The sequence below is a fragment of the Ogataea polymorpha genome, assembly GCF_001664045.1.
Source record: "Ogataea polymorpha strain NCYC 495 leu1.1 chromosome Unknown OGAPOscaffold_7, whole genome shotgun sequence".
Taxonomy (NCBI): Eukaryota; Fungi; Ascomycota; class Pichiomycetes; order Pichiales; family Pichiaceae; genus Ogataea; species Ogataea polymorpha.
Window position 1 is genome coordinate 302084 of NW_017264704.1, and position 18541 is coordinate 320624.

At 48.5% G+C, this 18541-nt stretch overlaps 15 protein-coding genes and 3 non-coding genes across 18 annotated transcripts; 9 read left to right on the forward strand and 9 right to left on the reverse strand.

The window, feature by feature from the left end:
* Positions 1–109: 109 nt before the first annotated feature.
* OGAPODRAFT_t79 lies at positions 110–193 on the reverse strand. Its single transcript has one exon. It is a non-coding gene; the product is annotated as a tRNA-Tyr (tRNA).
* A 127-nt stretch (positions 194–320) lies between these two features.
* On the reverse strand, positions 321–2274 carry OGAPODRAFT_17394 (uncharacterized protein). The gene has a single exon (XM_018355088.1). The coding sequence runs from the start codon at positions 1608–1610 to the stop codon at positions 339–341; it is 1272 nt and encodes a 423-aa protein (XP_018208631.1). The 5' UTR covers positions 1611–2274; the 3' UTR covers positions 321–338.
* Positions 2275–2423: 149 nt separating this feature from the next.
* Positions 2424–4045, forward strand: OGAPODRAFT_95806 (uncharacterized protein; the record flags this gene model as incomplete). Its single annotated transcript, XM_018357818.1, has 1 exon — positions 2424–4045. One exon carries the CDS (start codon positions 2424–2426, stop codon positions 4023–4025), a length of 1602 nt encoding a protein of 533 aa, XP_018208632.1. The 3' UTR covers positions 4026–4045.
* A 221-nt stretch (positions 4046–4266) lies between these two features.
* OGAPODRAFT_90970 (uncharacterized protein) lies at positions 4267–9086 on the forward strand. Its single transcript, XM_018356989.1, has one exon. It carries the CDS (start codon positions 4286–4288, stop codon positions 5561–5563), a length of 1278 nt encoding a protein of 425 aa, XP_018208633.1. The 5' UTR covers positions 4267–4285; the 3' UTR covers positions 5564–9086.
* Positions 4267–9086, reverse strand: OGAPODRAFT_83682 (uncharacterized protein). The gene has a single exon (XM_018356728.1). The coding sequence runs from the start codon at positions 9078–9080 to the stop codon at positions 7674–7676; it is 1407 nt and encodes a 468-aa protein (XP_018208634.1). The 5' UTR covers positions 9081–9086; the 3' UTR covers positions 4267–7673.
* Positions 4267–9087, reverse strand: OGAPODRAFT_17395 (uncharacterized protein). The gene has a single exon (XM_018355089.1). It carries the CDS (start codon positions 6529–6531, stop codon positions 5584–5586), a length of 948 nt encoding a protein of 315 aa, XP_018208635.1. The 5' UTR covers positions 6532–9087; the 3' UTR covers positions 4267–5583.
* On the forward strand, positions 6928–7668 carry OGAPODRAFT_10321 (uncharacterized protein; the record flags this gene model as incomplete). The annotated part of the gene is made up of 1 exon (XM_018353161.1): positions 6928–7668. The coding sequence occupies one exon, from the start codon at positions 6928–6930 to the stop codon at positions 7666–7668; it is 741 nt and encodes a 246-aa protein (XP_018208636.1).
* Positions 9088–9264: 177 nt separating the features above from the next.
* On the reverse strand, positions 9265–9951 carry OGAPODRAFT_17396 (uncharacterized protein). The gene has a single exon (XM_018355090.1). The coding sequence runs from the start codon at positions 9897–9899 to the stop codon at positions 9327–9329; it is 573 nt and encodes a 190-aa protein (XP_018208637.1). The 5' UTR covers positions 9900–9951; the 3' UTR covers positions 9265–9326.
* Positions 9952–9995: 44 nt separating this feature from the next.
* On the forward strand, positions 9996–10068 carry OGAPODRAFT_t64. Its single transcript has one exon. It is a non-coding gene; the product is annotated as a tRNA-Arg (tRNA).
* Positions 10069–10131: 63 nt separating this feature from the next.
* On the reverse strand, positions 10132–13011 carry OGAPODRAFT_90977 (uncharacterized protein). The gene has a single exon (XM_018356990.1). It carries the CDS (start codon positions 12115–12117, stop codon positions 10186–10188), a length of 1932 nt encoding a protein of 643 aa, XP_018208639.1. The 5' UTR covers positions 12118–13011; the 3' UTR covers positions 10132–10185.
* OGAPODRAFT_78068 (uncharacterized protein) lies at positions 10132–13022 on the forward strand (the record flags this gene model as incomplete). The annotated part of the gene is made up of 1 exon (XM_018356412.1): positions 10132–13022. The coding sequence occupies exon 1, from the start codon at positions 12495–12497 to the stop codon at positions 13020–13022; it is 528 nt and encodes a 175-aa protein (XP_018208638.1). The 5' UTR covers positions 10132–12494.
* A 56-nt stretch (positions 13023–13078) lies between these two features.
* OGAPODRAFT_t65 lies at positions 13079–13151 on the forward strand. Its single transcript has one exon. It is a non-coding gene; the product is annotated as a tRNA-Arg (tRNA).
* Positions 13152–13401: 250 nt separating this feature from the next.
* OGAPODRAFT_42715 (ubiquitin-conjugating enzyme E2 2) lies at positions 13402–13917 on the forward strand (the record flags this gene model as incomplete). Its single annotated transcript, XM_018355439.1, has 1 exon — positions 13402–13917. A coding segment is annotated over one exon (516 nt), but the record flags the coding sequence as incomplete, so codon positions are not given.
* OGAPODRAFT_17404 (uncharacterized protein) lies at positions 13414–14821 on the reverse strand. Its single transcript, XM_018355091.1, has one exon. It carries the CDS (start codon positions 14765–14767, stop codon positions 13997–13999), a length of 771 nt encoding a protein of 256 aa, XP_018208641.1. The 5' UTR covers positions 14768–14821; the 3' UTR covers positions 13414–13996.
* A 68-nt stretch (positions 14822–14889) lies between these two features.
* OGAPODRAFT_10328 (uncharacterized protein) lies at positions 14890–15108 on the forward strand (the record flags this gene model as incomplete). The annotated part of the gene is made up of 2 exons (XM_018353166.1): positions 14890–15003; positions 15028–15108. 2 exons carry the CDS (start codon positions 14890–14892, stop codon positions 15106–15108), a joined length of 195 nt encoding a protein of 64 aa, XP_018208642.1.
* A 63-nt stretch (positions 15109–15171) lies between these two features.
* OGAPODRAFT_103187 (uncharacterized protein) lies at positions 15172–15960 on the reverse strand (the record flags this gene model as incomplete). Its single annotated transcript, XM_018353158.1, has 1 exon — positions 15172–15960. One exon carries the CDS (start codon positions 15958–15960, stop codon positions 15172–15174), a length of 789 nt encoding a protein of 262 aa, XP_018208643.1.
* Positions 15961–16068: 108 nt separating this feature from the next.
* OGAPODRAFT_95817 (uncharacterized protein) lies at positions 16069–18437 on the forward strand. Its single transcript, XM_018357820.1, has one exon. The coding sequence runs from the start codon at positions 16103–16105 to the stop codon at positions 16883–16885; it is 783 nt and encodes a 260-aa protein (XP_018208645.1). The 5' UTR covers positions 16069–16102; the 3' UTR covers positions 16886–18437.
* OGAPODRAFT_103192 (uncharacterized protein) lies at positions 16069–18518 on the reverse strand (the record flags this gene model as incomplete). The annotated part of the gene is made up of 2 exons (XM_018353159.1): positions 16069–18364; positions 18392–18518. 2 exons carry the CDS (start codon positions 18516–18518, stop codon positions 16887–16889), a joined length of 1605 nt encoding a protein of 534 aa, XP_018208644.1. The 3' UTR covers positions 16069–16886.
* Positions 18519–18541: the final 23 nt, after the last annotated feature.

Genomic DNA, 18541 nt, shown 5'->3' on the forward strand with positions numbered 1-18541 from the left:
AACTTGGATTGCAAGTGAAGCAAGGGCCATACAACAGGAAAGTAGTGTGGTGGACTAAAAGGAAGTGCCAGAGAGCGCATCTTGGGCTTGTTGTAAACTGGAAAAAAAGTCTCCCCTCCCGGGATCGAACCGGGGACCCTGAGATTTCTTGTACAATTACAGTCTCATGCTCTTCCAACTGAGCTAAAGAGAGGACTTCTTGACAGAGAACTGTATGAGGTTTCCACATACAGCCAGAAGCATGGAAGGCCGCAGATGGAGAATTGCATTACCAGAACAGCATCCAGTCACAATACATTTGTCTCTTATGTAAATAGCAGCTCGTTTATCATTCTTACTTACAATAACTTGGTAACCTTTCCGATAGCAATGGTCTGGCCCTGGTCTCTGAGGGTGAATCTGCCTAGTTGCGGATAGTCCTCGTATGTCTCTAGACAGACTGGCATGGCGGTCTCCAGCTCGGCGATAATCTTCATACCCTGCTTAGCAAATGCAGGCGGCTTCTTGGATTTTCTGTTGGTTCCCTTTTGCAAGTGGTGCAGCAGCTTTGTAAATGTGACTTCTTCAATGGCGGTATGGACATGCATCACACAAGAGAATCCCGAGGACAAGATGGACTTGAGCTCAACAATGGCGATCTGGGCCTCGAATCGGGTCACGGTCTTGACTGGGTTGAGCGTGGAAGAGAGCACGTAACCGGCAGACACATCTTCTTCCTCAACACCCTTAAGTTTCATTCTCACCTGCTCTCCGCAAACGGCAGTGTCGACCTCTGCCTCTGTCTCGTTGTAGATAGTCAGCACCTCGACCTGTATCTTGTTTGGCATCATTAACAGCTGTTGTCCCTTTTTGACATGTCCAGACTCGATCTTTCCCTCGACTACTGTACCCAGGTCTTTCATCTTACCGGAAATTGGCAGCATGAATGGATCATTGATTTTTCTGGCAGCAAGAGGCATATTATCAAGAAACTCCAGCAAGGAAGGTCCTGTGTACCAAGGGCACTCTTCCGGCTTGACACGGTCCTTCAAACCTGCACCAGTGTAGCCGGAAACGGGCATGAAAACAACATCGTTCTTTTGGTATCCAACACCCTTCAGATAAGCGGATAGCTTGCTGATACACTCGTTGTATCTCTCCTCAGACCAGTTGACGGTAGGATCGTCCATCTTGTTGATCACCACGACCAGCTTATTGACACCTTGAGTCTTGGCCAGAATGGCATGCTCTCTGGATTGTCCTCCTCTCTCAAAACCGGCTTCGTACTCTCCCTTACGGGCAGAAATAACCAAAATACCAACATCTGCCTGAGAAGCTCCTCCAATCATCTCAGAAATGTAGAGCTTGTGGCCTGGAGCATCCAGAATAGTGTATCTTCTCTTTTCGGTCTCAAAGTAGGATTTTCCAACCTCAATTGTCTTTCCGTCGTTTCTTTCCTCTTTGTTTGTGTCCATGATCCAGGACAAGTACCAACCTTGTCTTCCAGCCTCTTTGGCTTCTCTTTCGTACTTTTCCACTGTTCTCTTGTCAACAGCTCCAGTCAGATAAAGAATGTTACCTCCCATGGTACTTTTTCCGGCGTCCACGTGGCCCATGAAAATAATCGACATGTGGTCTTTTCCGCCAAACATATCTTGCAAAACGGACTCGTCCAGTTGTTGCTCCTGTTCCTTGATGACAGAAGATGGAGCCACCGACTTGTCTGTCTTCTGTGGCTTGGAAGAAGTTTTGGCGTCGGTTTTGGCGTCAGCCTTTGGTTCAGACTTGGGAGCCGCCTTGACCACCGGTTTGCTATCCTGCTTGGTCTCCTGCTTGGTCTCCTGCTTGGTCTCCTGTTTCGGGTCCTGTTTCGTCTCTTGCTTTGTTTCTTTCGGCTCCTCTTTTTTAACCTCCTCCTTCTTCTTAACAGGTGCCTTGACGGTGCTGCTGTTCAAGTTCAACTTCAACTTGGTCTTAGGCTTGGTGCTCTTGTTGAGTGACTCCTGTTGTTGTTTCTGGTACTCTTCCAAAGACATGTGGTTGCTCTGTTGTTGTGGCTGAGCAGCATATAGGTCGCGGGCATCGTAGCCAAATGACTGTGGCGGCACGTACTGGCCATATTGCTGGTACTGGCCGTATTGCTGATTATATTGTTGGTATTGATTATATTGCTGGTACTGTCCAAATTGCTGTCCAAATTGGCCGGGAACAAACGAAGGAGCCGCATTCGGATTGAATTGTTGGGCCCCCATGTTCAAACTCTGCATCCCCTGAGACAAGTCGTCCTGATTGTTTTGCTGGTTAGGGTTCGACATTAAGCTATAGTAAATTAAGGATGGATTTGGAAAATTTTTTTTGCTCCACTACTTTCTGTCAAATTGCAAATAGGTTCAGATGTGTTTTAAAAATTAAACATAAACATAAACAATACCATTCTTTTAGTCATGGATAGCGTGGAGTATCTCGATCCAGACTTTGATCCCCACAAGGTGACTGTGCCACGCCTGAGATCGATTCTAGTTGACCGAAAAATTGACTATCCGTCCAGCGCAAAGAAAGCTGAACTCATCCAGCTGTATGAAGAGTATATTCGCCCTAACGCGGCCAAGTGGCTCGAAGAGTACAAGAATAGTATCGAAAAAAGCGTGAATATAGAAGAGGCCAACACTCCATCTAAGAGAAGCGCGAAAAGCTCCAGATACTCAACTCCCGACAAAGGATCGCGTAAAAGCCTGAGTCCTGCCCCAGACCAGACCGTTCCGCAAAAACGAGGCTCTGAGGAGGCCACCCCTAAAAGGAAAAAGCTTCATAGAAAGAAGAGAAGTACGGAAGAGAATGGCGTTTCCGACGACGCTGAATCGCCGACTGTCAGCAGAATTGAGGAAGCAAAGTCTAGTAAGTCCATCAAATCTCCACTGTCTTTGGAGAAGTTTGAGTCCGAAAGTCCGGTTGAAGAGGGCGACATTTCTGATATCCTTGCCAGACTTGTGAGTCCGAAAAAGGAAGAGCCAAAAAACCAGATAGTTGAAATGGAGATGGAGAACACATTCGAGGCAGTCGAGAATGTTCAAGTTCCATCTTTTCTTGACGAAATGCTGGCGGGACCTGATAGGATTCTTGATAACGAGAGTGGAGACGACGAGCGCACGATAGCAAGCGCTACAAAAATGACGCAGAGGGAACTACTCACGAATGTTGACAGTTCGGATACGGAAGTGGAAGAAGCAGAGGTGAAAATTCAAGAGAGCGAGGTGCGCGAGGTTGTGGAAATAGATGGCGAACAACAAACAGAGGCGGCAGAGCCAGAGACGATAAAGGAGACTGTCGTTGTGGTTGACTCAAAGCCGGTTCAGAAGAGGCGTTACAAGTATGCACTTTTGCTGCTGCCAATTTTATCGTCGCTATTTTTCTACCGCTCGATGGCCGTTGACGTTGGATTTTGTGGTCGAGAGGGCGAGATAAGGAGTGTGCGGTCGTGGATGCCTACAGAAAACCAATTTTTGGCACAGTTCGCAAGCAAAGCTGACGCATTTCTGGAGCAGATCAAGCCGCAATGCATTCCCTGTCCCGAGCACGCCATCTGCAGATACGACTCGAAACTGGAGTGCAAGAGCGGCTACACTGTGTCAAGACCGTGGCAGTCGCTGTTAGGTCTAATTCCTCGGATGGAGCAATGCGTCTACGACGAAAACCGACTCGAGAAGATCAAATTAATGACCGAGTTTACGCTGGATATTTTGCGTCGCAAGAACGGCAAAGAGATGACTTTGGAGGAGCTGCACAACTTTCTCAAAGCCACCAAGTCGGCCGACATGGTTGACGAGGATTTTGAGGAGTACTGGCTTCGGTTCGTGACGGAGCAGATCTCGAAGGAGCCGGAGATCAAGGTGGACTTTACCACAAGCTCGATCTCTATTGAAAACAAGATCCCGACACAGTTCCTCACACGGACGCCAGGGGCCAGACGGACGAAGAAGTCGAAGTTTTTCCAGCGGTATCCGCCTCCGACGTCGACCTTTGGCGGGTTTTCTGCGTATGGTAATTAAATAGGACTAGGTAATGAACGAACGAATCATGAAATAATAATTCAGGCGGTGCACAAAAAAAGGATTTTATAATGGTTTTGGCCAAGATAACAGACCACGGTCTTTTGACGGACCAAACTGTCCGTGACAGAGATATTGACGGAGGCTTTTGTTGCAGTCCGTCTGAGCAGGCTGGCAAAACCTACTCTGAAGAGCTTTCCAGCGGCACGCTTATCCCCTTCAAGAATATTGTCTGGGTTGAGAGAGCTCTAAATGAGAGTATGGAAATCACCTATGTCGAGCAGCAGGATTCACATTTCAAGGTTCGGACCATTGTGGCTGATGTGACCGGCAGCCAGCGGTCGAACGAGCCCGGATCGAAGTGTTCTGTGTCGCAGTTGATGGCTCTGGCATACGCAAACTCTGAGCCCAAGAAGTCTGTCATTGTGTTTGTGAACCCGCACAGTGGCAAGGGTAAGGCGATTCATTTGTACAAGCACTATGTGAAGCCTGTTTTGAGCGCCGCGCGGTACCACGTGGAGCTGGTCAAGACGGAATATTCTGGCCATGCTACAGAATACATGAAATATGTGGATATCGATAAATACGACGGAGTCATCTGTGCTTCAGGTGACGGAATCCCGCACGAAGTACTGAACGGCATATATAGCCGCGAAGATCGGGTCAAGGCGTTTCAAAAGCTCTTTATCGCGCAGACTCCGTGCGGATCGGGCAACGCCATGGCTCTCTCGTGTCTGGGCACTTTGAAACCAGGACTGGCGACTCTGGAAATCATCAAGGGCCACACGGTGCGCAGCGATCTGATGCTTGTTTGCTCCAAGAGCAGCAGCCCTCGAATCTCGTTTTTGAGTCAGACGTATGGTATCATTGCCGAGGCAGACATAGGCACCGAGTGGATGAGGTTTATTGGAAAAATTCGCTTTGACATTGGGGTGCTGATCAACATTCTGCGCAGGAAACAGTTCCCCTGCCGCGTGGCGGTCAAGCGGATCACCAGTGACAAAAAGGAACTTTCGGAACATTACAAGTCTCAGTACCAGCAGCATGGCGTGACAAAACCGCTGGACGAGGACGCTCTCAAGCCGAAGTATTTTGACGGGCAATTGTTCGACGACGACCGGCTGCCAGCAGGCTGGGAATGGCTGGACGACAACGTCACACAGAATCTGTCCATCTTTTATACGGGGAAGCTACCGTACATCGCTAAAGACGTGGATTTTTTCCCTGCTGCGCTGCCTAACGACGGCGCGATCGACCTTGTGCTCTTTGACGGCCGCGCACAGGTGTGGAGGTCAGCGCACAGCCTCCTCCAGCTCGACAAGGGTCTGCACGTGTGGCATGACCACGTGGACCATCTGAAGGTGGAGTCGCTGAAACTGGTGCCGATGCTGGAAAAGGGCCGCACTAGCTACATTTCCGTCGACGGAGAAAATTTCCCTGTGGAGACCATACAGGTGGAGGTGCTCCCGGGCGTGATGAAGACCGTGATGAACGACGGCCGCTACACAGACAGCGGATTTTTAGCACACATTGGTTGATACTAGAAACATAGACAACACTACTTTTCCTTATCTTCCTCCTTCTTGTCGTCTTCCTCGTCGCTGTCGTCCACAGCAAACGTGTCGTCCACAACGGGCTCCGGCTGGATCGCCGAGATGGATTCGTGTTTCTTTTTCGTATCGGTTGTAGCGTCCTCGAGCTTTATTCCAGCAACTTGCTCTTCCAGCTCCTCGCTCTTGTGCGACTCAGCCACAGAGCTCGTCTTCTGCGGACGTGGAGGTCTCACCGGAGGCGGAGGAGGCGTTTGGCTATCGTCGCGGCTCCTGCTGGACTGCATGCTGGATTTCCTGCCAAACGCATTGAACAGCTGGTTCTCGCCCTGGCCCTGCTGCACGGTGTTGACTTCCTTCTGGATCTTCTTGGCCAAATTGCTCACCCAGCCGCCAACGGTATTTCTGGCCTCCTCGACGTTTTTCGCCAGCGAGTCGACAAAGTCCTCCTCGTCATCGGAGCCGTCCTCGATTGCAGCCCAAACGGGCTTCTTCTTGGGCTTTGGGGGCGCAGCTTTCGGGCGAGAGCCGCGTTTTTCGTACTCGCGGGCCAGCCGACGGGCCAGCGCCTCGTCGGACTCCAGCTGCCGCCGATGCTCAAACGAGTCCTTCGATGGCAACTTTGGCTTGGTCTCCATAACAGGCACTGGGATGTCCGACGAAGGGTCCGACAAAAACAGCAGCGCATTGAACGCAGGGTCCAGTTGGCCCTGAGACGCAATTAATGCCATTTTCACGTACTTCTCCTCTACAGTCGGAAACGCCTCCTTGAGATCTTGGATCGCCCGTTCGGCTGCAGACACTGGTCTTTTTGGCATTGGCGGTGGGGCAGCATCAGAAGACGCCTGGTCGGCCTTCTCAGCAATCACAGCCGGCTCTGATGTCTCCTGAGAAGCCTTTTCTTCCTCTTTTAGCTCTATTTTGGTCCTTGTCTCAGATGATTCTTGGTCACTCATAGTTTAATAAATAATTTTGTCGCGGCGATTTTACATACCTAAGTAGTACACAGCACAAGATCGTATAAGCACTAGGGTCACTCGGTTTTGACGGCCTTTACAGCCTCATGGCGACACAGAGCTTTTTCAAGACAATACGCGACAGCGTCCCAACACACACGGAAAATGTACACCACCAGATCTGCAAGAATAAATAGCAGCCATGGCGTGATGATGATCATCGACACAGTGTACTGCACAGTTAGCCCAGAAGCACAGTCGGATACTCACATTGAACCAAATCACACAGCTTTTGAATTTATCCCATGTCTGAGCTAGCAAGTCCCAGTCCACTGACGACTCCAGCATCGGGTTGTAGCAGCCGGAAAAATTTAAAACTCTAAAAAAATATATTTAATGAGCAGACTCGAACTGTATTCGCCTGAAGGTCTCAGGGTGGATGGAAGACGGTGGAACGAGCTCAGACGATTTGAGTGCCGGATCAACACACATCCGAATGCAGCCGATGGGTCGTCGTACGTCCAGCAGGGAAACTCTAAGGTGTTATGTCTGGTGAAGGGCCCGATGGAACACGGGGCGAATCTCGCAGCAGGAACAAAGCTGGACCCTAACGGGCCAGTCCTATCTCTCAACATCAACTATCCGCCGTTTGCATCTAATGAGAGAAAGAAACGACCAAAAAACGATAGACGATTACAGGAAATCAGCATTATTCTCAAACGTTGCTTCATGAAAACTATAGTGTTGAAAAATTACTCACGAACAGCCATAGACATTAATCTCACGGTGCTGGCGATGGACGGCGGTCTGCTGGCCTGTTTCTGCAACGCCATCACTCTGGCGCTGATCGACGCCGGAATCTCGCTATACGACTACGTCAGTGCCGTGAGCGTGGGGCTGTACGACCAGACACCGCTGCTGGACATGAACGCGCTTGAAGAAAACGATCTCAGCTTCATCACGATCGGTGTGGTTGGCGATTCCGACAAGATCAACCTGACTCTGTGCGAGGATAAGCTGCCGCTCGACAAGCTAGAAAGACTCATCAGCCTGGGTATAGAGGGCTGTCACCGGCTGAAGGAGCTCATGGATTTGCAAGTGCGGGTAGCAGGTGGACAGTTGCAGGAACGTCAGTAATGTACTCATTTTAGATGTATTTTTCGTAGCAAGTTGCGTCCTTTCTGTTTGATCACAGACGAGGTGCGTAGAAGGTCGTTTGCCAGCTCTGCTGTTGACGGGGTGCTTGAGTGGTACTGGTCTGAGTTCTTGAACGCGTTCAGCACGTTTGGCCCCAGTTGTGAGTCAGTGTTGGCAAACGACTTGGAGCCCGCCTTGATGGCCTCGTGCAGGTACCCAGACAGCCCAGTGTCGTACTCCATGAACTCCTGTCTTGCTTTCTGCAGCGCTGCAAGCCGCTTCTTGGTCGTCGGTAGCTGCATGATTTTTTTCACGTCCGCGTTGGGAAAAGCCGTTATGGCAGGTGTCTCCTTGATAGTCTCCTTTGTCTCCTTGGTGTCTTGCAACGTCTCGCTTGCACCTAGACTGTTGGTGCGAGGCTCCGGGACGTCGTCAATCAACATGGATCGCACTCGGGTCTGCTGAATAGGGGGCTTCACTATGGGCACTCTTCCCTGGTATCTCTCGCTTCTAGGATCTTCGTACACTGAAGACCCCAGAGTCTCAGATCGCACCGGTCTGACCGTGTCTTTTGTGTTCTGGCGCACAAAATTCTGTCTGAACTGGTCTGCCTCGGACTCTTCTCCCAGTACGCTTTCGGAGTAGCTGTCTGACAAATCGTAAGTGCGGCCGGTCGACAAGGAGCCCGAGGAGCTCACCGATCTTGTATCGTGGCCTGCAAGCAGAAATTTGTCGTCATTCTGTTGCCACGAAAACCTGTCTGATGGGGAGTTTGAGAGGCGAGAAGAGTACGACAACGACGACTGATCGTCGGGAGCACGATTCGACGAAGTGTCTGTTGATGCGTCGAACGAGGTGCGAATGGTATCATTATGTATCTCTGAAAGCTCCTGTTCCTCGCTAGTGTCGAAATCGTTCAAGAACTGGCCTCTAAACTCCTCTGTTTCCGCCCCAGGCTTGACCCGTGCTTTATTTTCTGGCTCAACCAAATCCTCCTCGTTTTCCTCCTGTTTGGCGTCTTCGTCTGTCAGGCCATTAGCAAACTCGTCGATAGAGCGTGAAATGTCATCGATGGAGTTTCCCGACTGCGCGGAGAGCGTATCTGGAACAGAAGAATGGTGAACATCTAATGGGGGAGTAATCTCCAAAGGAGACTCGACAGCTGTGTGGTCGGAGATCGAGGCAGCGGAATCACGCACTTTGTCAGCTACAACAGAGCTGCCCGTGGGTTCTTCTTGCTGATCGGTGTCCTGCAGTAACTCTTCATCTGTTCCGGCAAGTTTCTGGTTGTCATTCAAAGAGAGGTCGTGTATGTAATTCTCTAATCCTTCCTGAGCACGAGCAGACAAAGCAATGCCGTCCTCATCAGCGGCCGCCGTTGCGGCCAAGTTTTCTGTGCTTGAACTAGCCATGATGACAAACTGGTACCTTTATTAATTAACCATAAGAACGGTGACAGAAAAGTTTAAATTAAATAAAACTAGAATTCGAATAAAAAAAAAATTACATATTACATCCCCTGCAAAAGTTCAGTCCAGGCGGACGGTTCGTTGGCAGAGTGAACAAATGGCAACCTATGATGAGTCTTTTTCTATCCTTATCTACATTACCTGATCACTATGATAGACAACCATGACTGAGGATGCCATTTTGATCATCTATTCCTCGCCAGCAGGAATCTCGTCTCTGAGCACTTGCACCAACCGCACACGTAACTCTGTAGTCTCATCGCCTCGCAAAACATCGCTGATGAACCCAACCTCGCAATCTAGCTGGACCATCTCCAAGGCTCCCCTCAAAACACCACACAAGATGTTTGAGTACCACAGTTCCTTGACGGCTTTGCCGTCGTCAGGCAGCTCCACAAAATCTGCCAGAGGATTTTCAGTCAGGATAAGACTGAACGTAGTCATGTCTGAGGTCCAGTTTGTGACGGTAGGCACGATATTCAGAAACATCTTGAACCCAACTTTGGACACGATTTCCGCCGTGTCGCGGAAACTGCTGCATCGCGAAAGTTGTGTCTTTTGTAGGAACTCATCAATCAGACGCACGCCGATGTTGTAGCCCATTTTGTACGTTTGCGCATTCACCTCCTCGTAATTGTTATTGAAGTCGCGACAAAGCTGCGCAACTATCGACCCGTAAGTGAGCGTGAACAGTTCCGAGTTCACTTTCTCGACCTTGGTCTTCCAGACGTCGTCTCCAAGTTGTTTAATTTGTTTAGACATCAACGCTAGCGGATTGATATTTTATTTCTGACTTTTATTTCTCTACCGATAGTCGTCTCCAACAAGATGTGCCTCCCCTCTATCCAGGCAGAGTTAGCCCGAGTAGCGTAATGGTTAACGCGTTTGACTTCTAATCAAAAGATTCCGGGTTCGACTCCCGGCTTGGGTGCTTTCTTTTTTTGCAAACATCCTATTTTTTTAACCCTTACTACACCAGCGAAGTTCAATACTGCTCACTCTTCCTTTCCCTATCACAAATAACAGATCACATTAGCTTACTCTATATCTAATCAACCTCCTCAACAGTTGGACCTTGAGTCTCCTCAGTGGATGGGGCGCCACCGGCACCTGGGAATCCACCTGGAGCACCGCCTGGCACACCGCCCTCAGCATACAAGTCTTTCAGAACCTCGTTACCGACTTGCTCCAACTCCTTTCTCTTGTCGTCGTACTCCTCAGCAGTAGCGGTCTGGTTCTCGTCCAACCAAGCAATGGTGTCATCGCAAGCCTTGGTCAAAGCCTCTCTCTTGGAAGCTTCCACCTTCTCTTCAAATTGCTTCTCGGAAGTGGTTTGCTTCAATGAGTAAGCGTAGGACTCAAGACCATTCTTAGCTGCAATTCTCTTAGCTTCCTTCTCGTCCTCCTCCTTGTACTTCTCGGCCTCAGAGACCATTCTCTCGATCTCCTCTTGCGACAATCTACCCTTGTCGTTGGTGATGGTGATCTTCTGAGACTTTCCGGTACCCTTTTCAACAGCGGACACATTCAAAATTCCGTTGGCGTCGATATCGAAAGTAACCTCAATTTGAGGAACACCTCTTGGAGCTGGTGGAATACCAGAGAGCTCGAACTTACCAAGCAAGTTGTTGTCCTTTGTTCTGGCTCTCTCACCCTCGTAAACTTGAATCAACACACCTGGTTGGTTGTCGGAGTACGTAGAGAAGATCTCAGACTTCTTGGTTGGAATGGTGGTGTTTCTTGGGATCAGCTTGGTCATGACACCACCAGCGGTCTCGATACCGAGAGAGAGTGGAGCAACGTCCAACAGCAACAGGTCCTGGGTCTTGGAGGAAGTGTCACCGGTCAAGATAGCAGCCTGCACAGCAGCACCGTAGGCAACAGCCTCATCTGGGTTGATGGACTTGTTTGGCTCCTTGCCGTTGAAGAAGTCAGAAACGAGCTTTTGGACCTTTGGAATTCTGGTGGAACCACCAACAAGCACAATCTCGTTGACTTGAGACTTGTCAAGCTTGGCATCCTTCAGCACCTTCTCGACAGGGTCCAAGGTAGATCTGAACAGGTCCTGACAGAGCTCTTCGAATCTGGCTCTGGTGATCGAGGTGTAGAAGTCAATACCCTCGTACAGCGAGTCGATCTCCAGAGACGTCTGAGCGGAAGAGGAAAGAGTTCTCTTGGCCCTCTCACAGGCGGTTCTGAGTCTTCTCAAAGCTCTCTGGTTGCCAGAAATGTCCTTCTTGTTCTTTCTCTTGAATTCGTTGATGAAGTGATTCACCAGTCTGTTGTCGAAGTCTTCACCTCCCAAGTGGGTATCACCGGCAGTAGCCTTGACCTCGAAAATACCGTCCTCAATGGACAGAAGCGAAACATCGAAGGTTCCTCCACCAAGATCGAAAATCAAAACGTTCTGTTCACCCTGGCTCTTCTTGTCCAGACCGTAGGCAATAGCGGCAGCAGTAGGCTCGTTAATGATTCTCATGACATTAAGACCAGCAATCAAACCGGCATCCTTGGTGGCTTGTCTTTGGGAATCGTTGAAGTAAGCTGGAACAGTAATAACAGCGTCCTTAACGGTGGTTCCGAGGAAAGACTCGGCGGTCTCCTTCATCTTGGTCAACACCATAGACGAGATTTCTTCTGGAGTAAACACCTTGGTCTCACCCTTGAATTCGACCTGGATCTGTGGCTTGCCGCTCTTGTCGACAACCTTGAATGGGAAGTGCTTGATATCACCCTGAACCTCTGGGTCGTCAAACTTTCTGCCGATCAGTCTCTTGGCGTCGAACACAGTGTTGGCTGGGTTCATGGCAGCCTGGTTCTTAGCGGCGTCACCGATCAATCTCTCAGTGTCGGTGAAGGCAACGAACGATGGAGTAGTTCTGTTACCTTGGTCATTGGCGATAATCTCGACTCTGTCGTTGGCAAAGTGCGCAACACACGAATAGGTAGTACCTAAGTCAATACCGACTGCTTTAGACATATTAATTTCTATAATTCTATTCTAAGAAATGGTAGAAAACAATTCTATGAAAAGATTTGGCCAGTTGGACCACAATGCATATATATAGTATTGCCATTGATCGTACTAGAACGACCTACAGCTTCAAAAAATTGATTTCGACGAGTTTTTCACTTGTTGCACGACTTAAATCCTTCTAGAAATTTCCATCCCGACTCAACTCGCCATATCTGGCTCAATTGGATTCTGAATAAGCCCTGGTTATCGATCACGCAATCTCCGAGCTTAAACAGGACGCATCCTACAGCTCAGATCTGCCTCGTGCAACCAAGGGCATTTGCTGACCTAAACAATTAGGTAAGCGTATCAGCGCCGTTCTTTACTTACTCGCCCCCACGATGCCGCCTTCCTCGAGAGACGCAGTTCGGGTGACTGCCAGTGCCCACATGAAGCATTGGCTTGAGCCAGTGCTTTGTGAGGAGGAACTTGGCCACAACTACAAGGTTGACAAAGTTCTAAAAGTGCTGCGAATATATCCCAGATCAAACACCTTGTCCTCGCTTCCTCTATGCTTGTGCGATGCAAATTACAAGATTCTCGCCTTTGCGAACTATAAAGCTATTGCAGCTTTTGAGCGCAAGGAGCGGCGCAGGGTCACGCAAAATTTGTTGAACTCGGAGATTATGATCCACTCATTTACAGTAAGGTTTTACAATGATGATCAAGTACAAAGGATTTTCGATGGATTAAAGTTCAAGCCAACGGCTAGCTTGTTTCCTGGCTATCTAATTCTAGAGATTAATGACTTTTCGATGTTCAATCGAGACCAGCTGATCTTGAGCAATGCAGGAACAATTGAATTTCTATATGGTACTCCAAGATACATATCTCGGTTTATAGAGCAGGAATTAAGCGATGAAGAATAACGAGCGAAAACCCGATCCCCTCAAAATTTCTGAGGCCCAAATTTTTTTTTGCAGGGACCCATGTAGCGTAATGGTTAACGCGTTTGATTCCTAATCAAAAGATTCCGGGTTCGAGTCCCGGCATGGGAGCTCTCCTTGTATTTTTTTACGCCTAGTGGCAACATCTACATGGAAAGCCCAGTTATCCGTTTTTGTCACTCTACACTCTCAAGTCCGTCAGAGTTGCCCCACCAAATGGAGTGGGGTGGACAACCTTTGTAGATTTATCCAGAGCGCGATAGTAAGCGAGGGAAAAAAAAGGTCTTACATAAGCGATGGCGATATTTATATTTTAATAGCATATTCTTTTTCGTTCCATTGGCAAAAACTACGTTAGGAAATGTCAACGCCTGCGAGAAGAAGACTGATGAGGGATTTCAAGCGGATCCAGCAGGACTCCGCTGGAGGTGTGTCTGCATCTCCTTTAGCTGACAATGTGATGATTTGGAACGGAATCATTATCGGTCCGCAAGATACCCCGTACGAGGACGGTACGTTCAGACTGCGACTAACATTTGATGAGCAATACCCTAATAAACCACCTAATGTGCGGTTCACGTCTGAGATGTTCCATCCAAATGTCTACGGGTCCGGGGAATTGTGCTTAGATATCTTGCAGAACAGATGGTCGCCGACCTACGACGTTGCCTCGATCTTGACGTCGATCCAGTCGCTCCTCAACGATCCGAATATCAGTTCGCCGGCCAACGTGGAGGCCGCCAACCTGTACAAAGACCACCGCAGCCAGTACATCAAACGAGTTAGACAGACTGTTGAGAAGAGCTGGACAGAAGACATGATGGATGTAGGCGACGACGACGACGACGAGGACGAAGACGACGAGGACGACGAGGACGGTATGGAAAAGGGAGAGGCGGACAACAAAGAGTAGCGACCATAATAGCATATAGTTCGTTAGAGAGCACAAGTCATGTCTATTTGACCGCCTGGGCGAGTTTTTTACTAAGGTCGTCTATCTGCAAAAGGTTATCGTTTTGCAAATACTCGTAGTCTGGCACCTTTCCGGTGCTGTTCACCTCTCTGTCTTTGCGGTAGTTGAGAAAAGTGAGCACCATAAGGAATCCCAGGACAAATTGGCTGTACGGGTTCATTTTCCTGTCCTTTTTGTTCTGTTCGAGTCTCTTGGGACCGAAGAGACGCGGGTCGCGAGGCGGTAGTGGGGATGCAATCGTGTCTCTGGCTGGGTTCACAGATTTGAGGACCGACGGCGTGCGGAACGGCAGATCTGGCGGCACGTACTCATCGACCTCCACTTTATATTTCTGTGACTCTGTTTCTGCAATAATTTGATCAAGAAGAGTATCCGCTTTTTTCTTCTCTGGAACCACAGTCTTCCTATGCTCTGTGACAAACCCCTCACGAGGCCCATGGGGTCCATATGCCAGCCAATAAATGAACCGTTTCCTGTCTTTGTCGATTCTCGTCCATTTGCGTTTGAACTTGTCCTCGAGCTCCTCCAGAATGTGATGCTGTTTTGGTAGAGGCAGTTTCAGATACGTTTCCGGGTTCTTGTACACGGGCATGGGATCGAAGTTTGCAGTGTCAAACTCGTCGTCGTCTCCTGCGGTAGGAGAAAATATTGCAAAGATGTCCTTAATTGAGGAAAGAGCGAGCTTGTTTCTTTCTCGCCGCAGATCCCGCTCCTGTTTGAGTTTCTCGTTGAGCAGTTTGGCATCTGGCATCATGCCAGCCACTTTGGTTTTCGCATCGGCGCCGGCCTGGCTCGTGGAATAAAACCGGATCGCACGCACTACTCTAAACATAGGATAAGAAATAATAATTTAATTTTTCTTCAACTTATTTTCCAATGTCGTCAACGTCCAACTTTCTTGCCGAAATGACAAACTCGCCGGTTGTGGTCAAGCTTCAGCATGGCCTCGAATACCACGGGGTTCTTGCTTCCATTGACGGCTATATGAACGTCGTTCTCAAGGACACCGTTGAGATGGTTGAAAACAACAAGGTCAGAAATTACGAAGAAGTGTTTCTCAGAGGAAATAACGTGCTGTACATCTCGCAGAAATAATCTACATACCAGCATTGCTACCAGTGTACTATACAGACAAATATATCGTTTTAGCTCAACCGCCTATTCAACGTCGTTCTCTTTGGGTTTCTCAGAGTGCAAGAGTTCCACGTTTTCCTTTTCGTCCGACTTCCCAATTTCAGAAGATTCGTGTGTCTTGCTACCTCGTTTGTGGGCCCGCTTTCTTTTCCGTTTGCTGCCTCCTTTTTCTGGCTCCTCTTGTTTCTTTGGTTTTTTCACACTTAGAGGATTCGGCCCCTTGGGACCCTTTCGTTTCTTCTTGGCTGGACCCTGCTCCTCTATCTCTGCTCCATCTTGCTCCTGCACTCCCGCACGCGGATCGTTCAAGTAGCTCGTTAATTTTCTCGCCTCTGTCTCCTGGACCACCCGCTCAGAAACAGGCGACATCGGCTCCATGATCATCACTGATCGCTTCATGTAAATTAGAGGAACTCCAGGCACAGTTCTCAAAGACTGGCGCAGCCGGTCGTCCTGAGTTACCACCAAATATCTGTGCTTGTTCTTGCCATCTATGTTAACGATCGAGCCTATGCAGTCCTTGCTGCTCTGTGTTTCCTTGTGGTTACAGCGCCGCTTCTCCATTTTTTTAGCAATGTCGATTGCCGGCTGGTTGCGCGTCTCATACAAATGGTTTATGCAGCACTGGGTGATCATGAGCTTCACCTCTGTCTGGACGGTCCTGGAAATCGCCTTAATCACATCGAACTTGGTTCTTTCACACTCCAAGATCACGTTGTCATCAACTATGCACTGTATAGGCGGCTTGAACTTGAACGTCGAGATATACTGGTGGATCTGTTTGCGGTACTGCTTTGCTCTTTTCTGCTTCATGCTCTATATTTTGTACATAAATTTTTTTTTTCCACCCAGCACAGCCTTCAAAGACAAGCTGAAATTTGTGCAAAGTTAGCAGCAAAAAAATGTTAGAAGTCCTTATTTCAAGCTGAGTTGCGCCATTTTTGAAAGTTAGCAAATGTCAAGTCCAAAAGCCGCCGCCCCAGCAAAGCCTTTAAAAGATCAGCTTATTGAACTGGTGCAGACCGCTCAATTCGCCTGGTTTGCCGGCCATGTCACCACACTTTTCTACTCTCTTGTCTATTTTCTTACTTACAGATCGAGGGGCTCTTTCCACAAATTCAGCTACACTCTGATTTATCTGTCTGTGATTGAGTCGTTTGGAATCATTATCCATCAATCGTGGAAGGCTGGCAGCCTGAAACTGAACAACCCCAAGGTGGTTCTTGCGGACGATAACGTCCAATATATCTTAATTGCTTTGGCTCTACTACTGGTTTTGCCTGTTATTTCTCTGTCCATCTTCCCCTTTGTGTTTTTTTCGTTCTTCCACTGTATCACGTACATCAGGGGAGCGGTTTTGCCAAAATTGGGACTCAAAAACCAGGAAGCCCTTGCCAACAAGCTTGGTTCGTTTGTTGCCAACTACAACGACTTGTCCATGTACTATGCTGCCAATTTTGAGATTTCCACCTTTGTCTACATTGTTTTCAGGGCACTTTTGTGGTCCAAAGGGTTCTGGATTGCTCTGGTTGTCTATGGAGCGTTCATTAAGTTCAGATACGAGAAATCGATTTTCACTAGATCGTGTTTCAAGAAGTTAGAGGTGAGAATTGACGGCCTTCTGTCGCATCCTTCTGTGTCTCCTCAGATCAAGCAATATTGGATCAACGCGAAGTCAGCTCTCAAGAAGTACGGAAACCAGTTTAAACTCGTGCAGGAACCTGGCAAGACCGAGTGAGTCACCGATTTTTCTTCAGCTTGTTTTCGTACTCGATCCATGTTGGCTTCATCCCGTACTGCTTGATTAGAAGATCCTGGACCGTTTTGAAATGCGGGCCTTGCACGCTGACTTCCACGAGTTTTGGATTTTGAACGTTGGCAGCGACGGTGGTGGAACCCGAACACTTGACTTTCAAAATGGAGCTGACCTCTTCGGGATCGATCAAAAACTCCTCCACGCCGATGATCTTGGTGATGATTTTGCGTCCGATTTTCATTTCTTCCACAATTTTGATTATAGGCACCTGTCCCTTCTTGGGCTTGGTAGACTCATCTCCACGACTCACCTTATAGTACGGCGAGAAATGCTGTTTCACCAGAATGTCCACCACCTTCGCTCTCTCAATCGTGACAGTCTTCAGCAACCGTTGCAGCGGCTCGTCCGCAGTGATGCTTTTTGGGTCGTTTTTGCTCACCAGATGGTGTATTTGTATGTATTTACCAACCAATGCTTTAATCTCTTGGAGAGTATAGTAATCTTGCGACGAATCCAACAGACGGAGAAAATTTGATGCTGAAGAGTGCGCTTTGTACAGCTGCGTCACTTGCAGCTCTGTTGACTCTGTATCTTTTTTCGATGCTTCCCCAGACTTATTTTTCCTAACTCTGTATGGCTCGAATCGCTTCACCTTTTCGTGTTCCTTGTTTACCCACACAACCACCACGTCGTCGCCCTTTCCTTTTAGTTTCAGCAGATTTTCCTTTTCCATCGCTTTGAGATACTTTGCAGTCTTTTTCCAGGATGTCTTTTTTATGTTGATCAGATTGCTGTCCATGGGAGGGAAGTTCTTGTACACATGGCCCGACATGAACAATGACGCATTGATAGGTGTATTAATGGTATCCTGACTGATTGAGTACAGAGTTGCCCGGAAGAACATGTCGTCCATATCCTGGACAGTCAATGAGGTTGACATATCTGTCTCTTCAAGTTTGTGTGTAGCTTCTTCCACTTCCTCTTGGTAAGACTCTTGCTTCTGCACAGACACACTGGTAGGCAAAACATTAGTTTTGTCTGGAAGTTTTACTCCCTTGACCAATGTAAACAGCCAGTCTCGATAGACGTGGACTATCTCAACGGCTACGCCATGGGTTCCAACGACATCTGTCACGCCGCCTAAATCCATTTGGCAGTATCCAACAGCGACAGCAACGTTTGGCTTCTTGTAATCGCCAACAGCTACCACCTTGCCCTGTTTGGCACCCTCAGGAAACGGGGGAATTGTGCCTGGAAGCATGAGATTCGAGCCGTTAACAAGCCGCTCTATAACGTACTGGTGGGTATTGACAAATGGCACAATGTAAGGATATTTCCACAGTGTAAAAAGGGTTGGTAGCAGCTCAGAGTCTCTCGTTTGGAACCAGATGGGAACGCCCTCCAAATCCGTGTACAGCGTGCCCCGAGCATGGGGAGATTTGAATGTAGCGTATTTGACTTCTGGAGGCAAAACGAGCGACGCGCAACCGTCACTAGCCAAAGCCTGCTCATCCAGCCCATACTGGCTACAAATAGCAGCGTATAGCTTTCTGCGCTCAGAAGATTTGAGATTCGAAAGCGATTTGAGTCCCGGGTCTTTTTTGAAAAGAGACATGGTCCAAATTATTTTTTGGCACA

Coding starts and splice junctions, on each gene's coding strand:
- OGAPODRAFT_17394 (XM_018355088.1), bottom strand. CDS start 1,610: ATGTCGATTATTTTCATGGGCCACGTGGACGCCGGAAAAAGTACCATG.
- OGAPODRAFT_90970 (XM_018356989.1), top strand. CDS start 4,286: ATGGAAATCACCTATGTCGAGCAGCAGGATTCACATTTCAAGGTTCGG.
- OGAPODRAFT_17395 (XM_018355089.1), bottom strand. CDS start 6,531: ATGAGTGACCAAGAATCATCTGAGACAAGGACCAAAATAGAGCTAAAA.
- OGAPODRAFT_83682 (XM_018356728.1), bottom strand. CDS start 9,080: ATGGCTAGTTCAAGCACAGAAAACTTGGCCGCAACGGCGGCCGCTGAT.
- OGAPODRAFT_17396 (XM_018355090.1), bottom strand. CDS start 9,899: ATGTCTAAACAAATTAAACAACTTGGAGACGACGTCTGGAAGACCAAG.
- OGAPODRAFT_90977 (XM_018356990.1), bottom strand. CDS start 12,117: ATGTCTAAAGCAGTCGGTATTGACTTAGGTACTACCTATTCGTGTGTT.
- OGAPODRAFT_17404 (XM_018355091.1), bottom strand. CDS start 14,767: ATGATGCCAGATGCCAAACTGCTCAACGAGAAACTCAAACAGGAGCGG.
- OGAPODRAFT_95817 (XM_018357820.1), top strand. CDS start 16,103: ATGTCAAGTCCAAAAGCCGCCGCCCCAGCAAAGCCTTTAAAAGATCAG.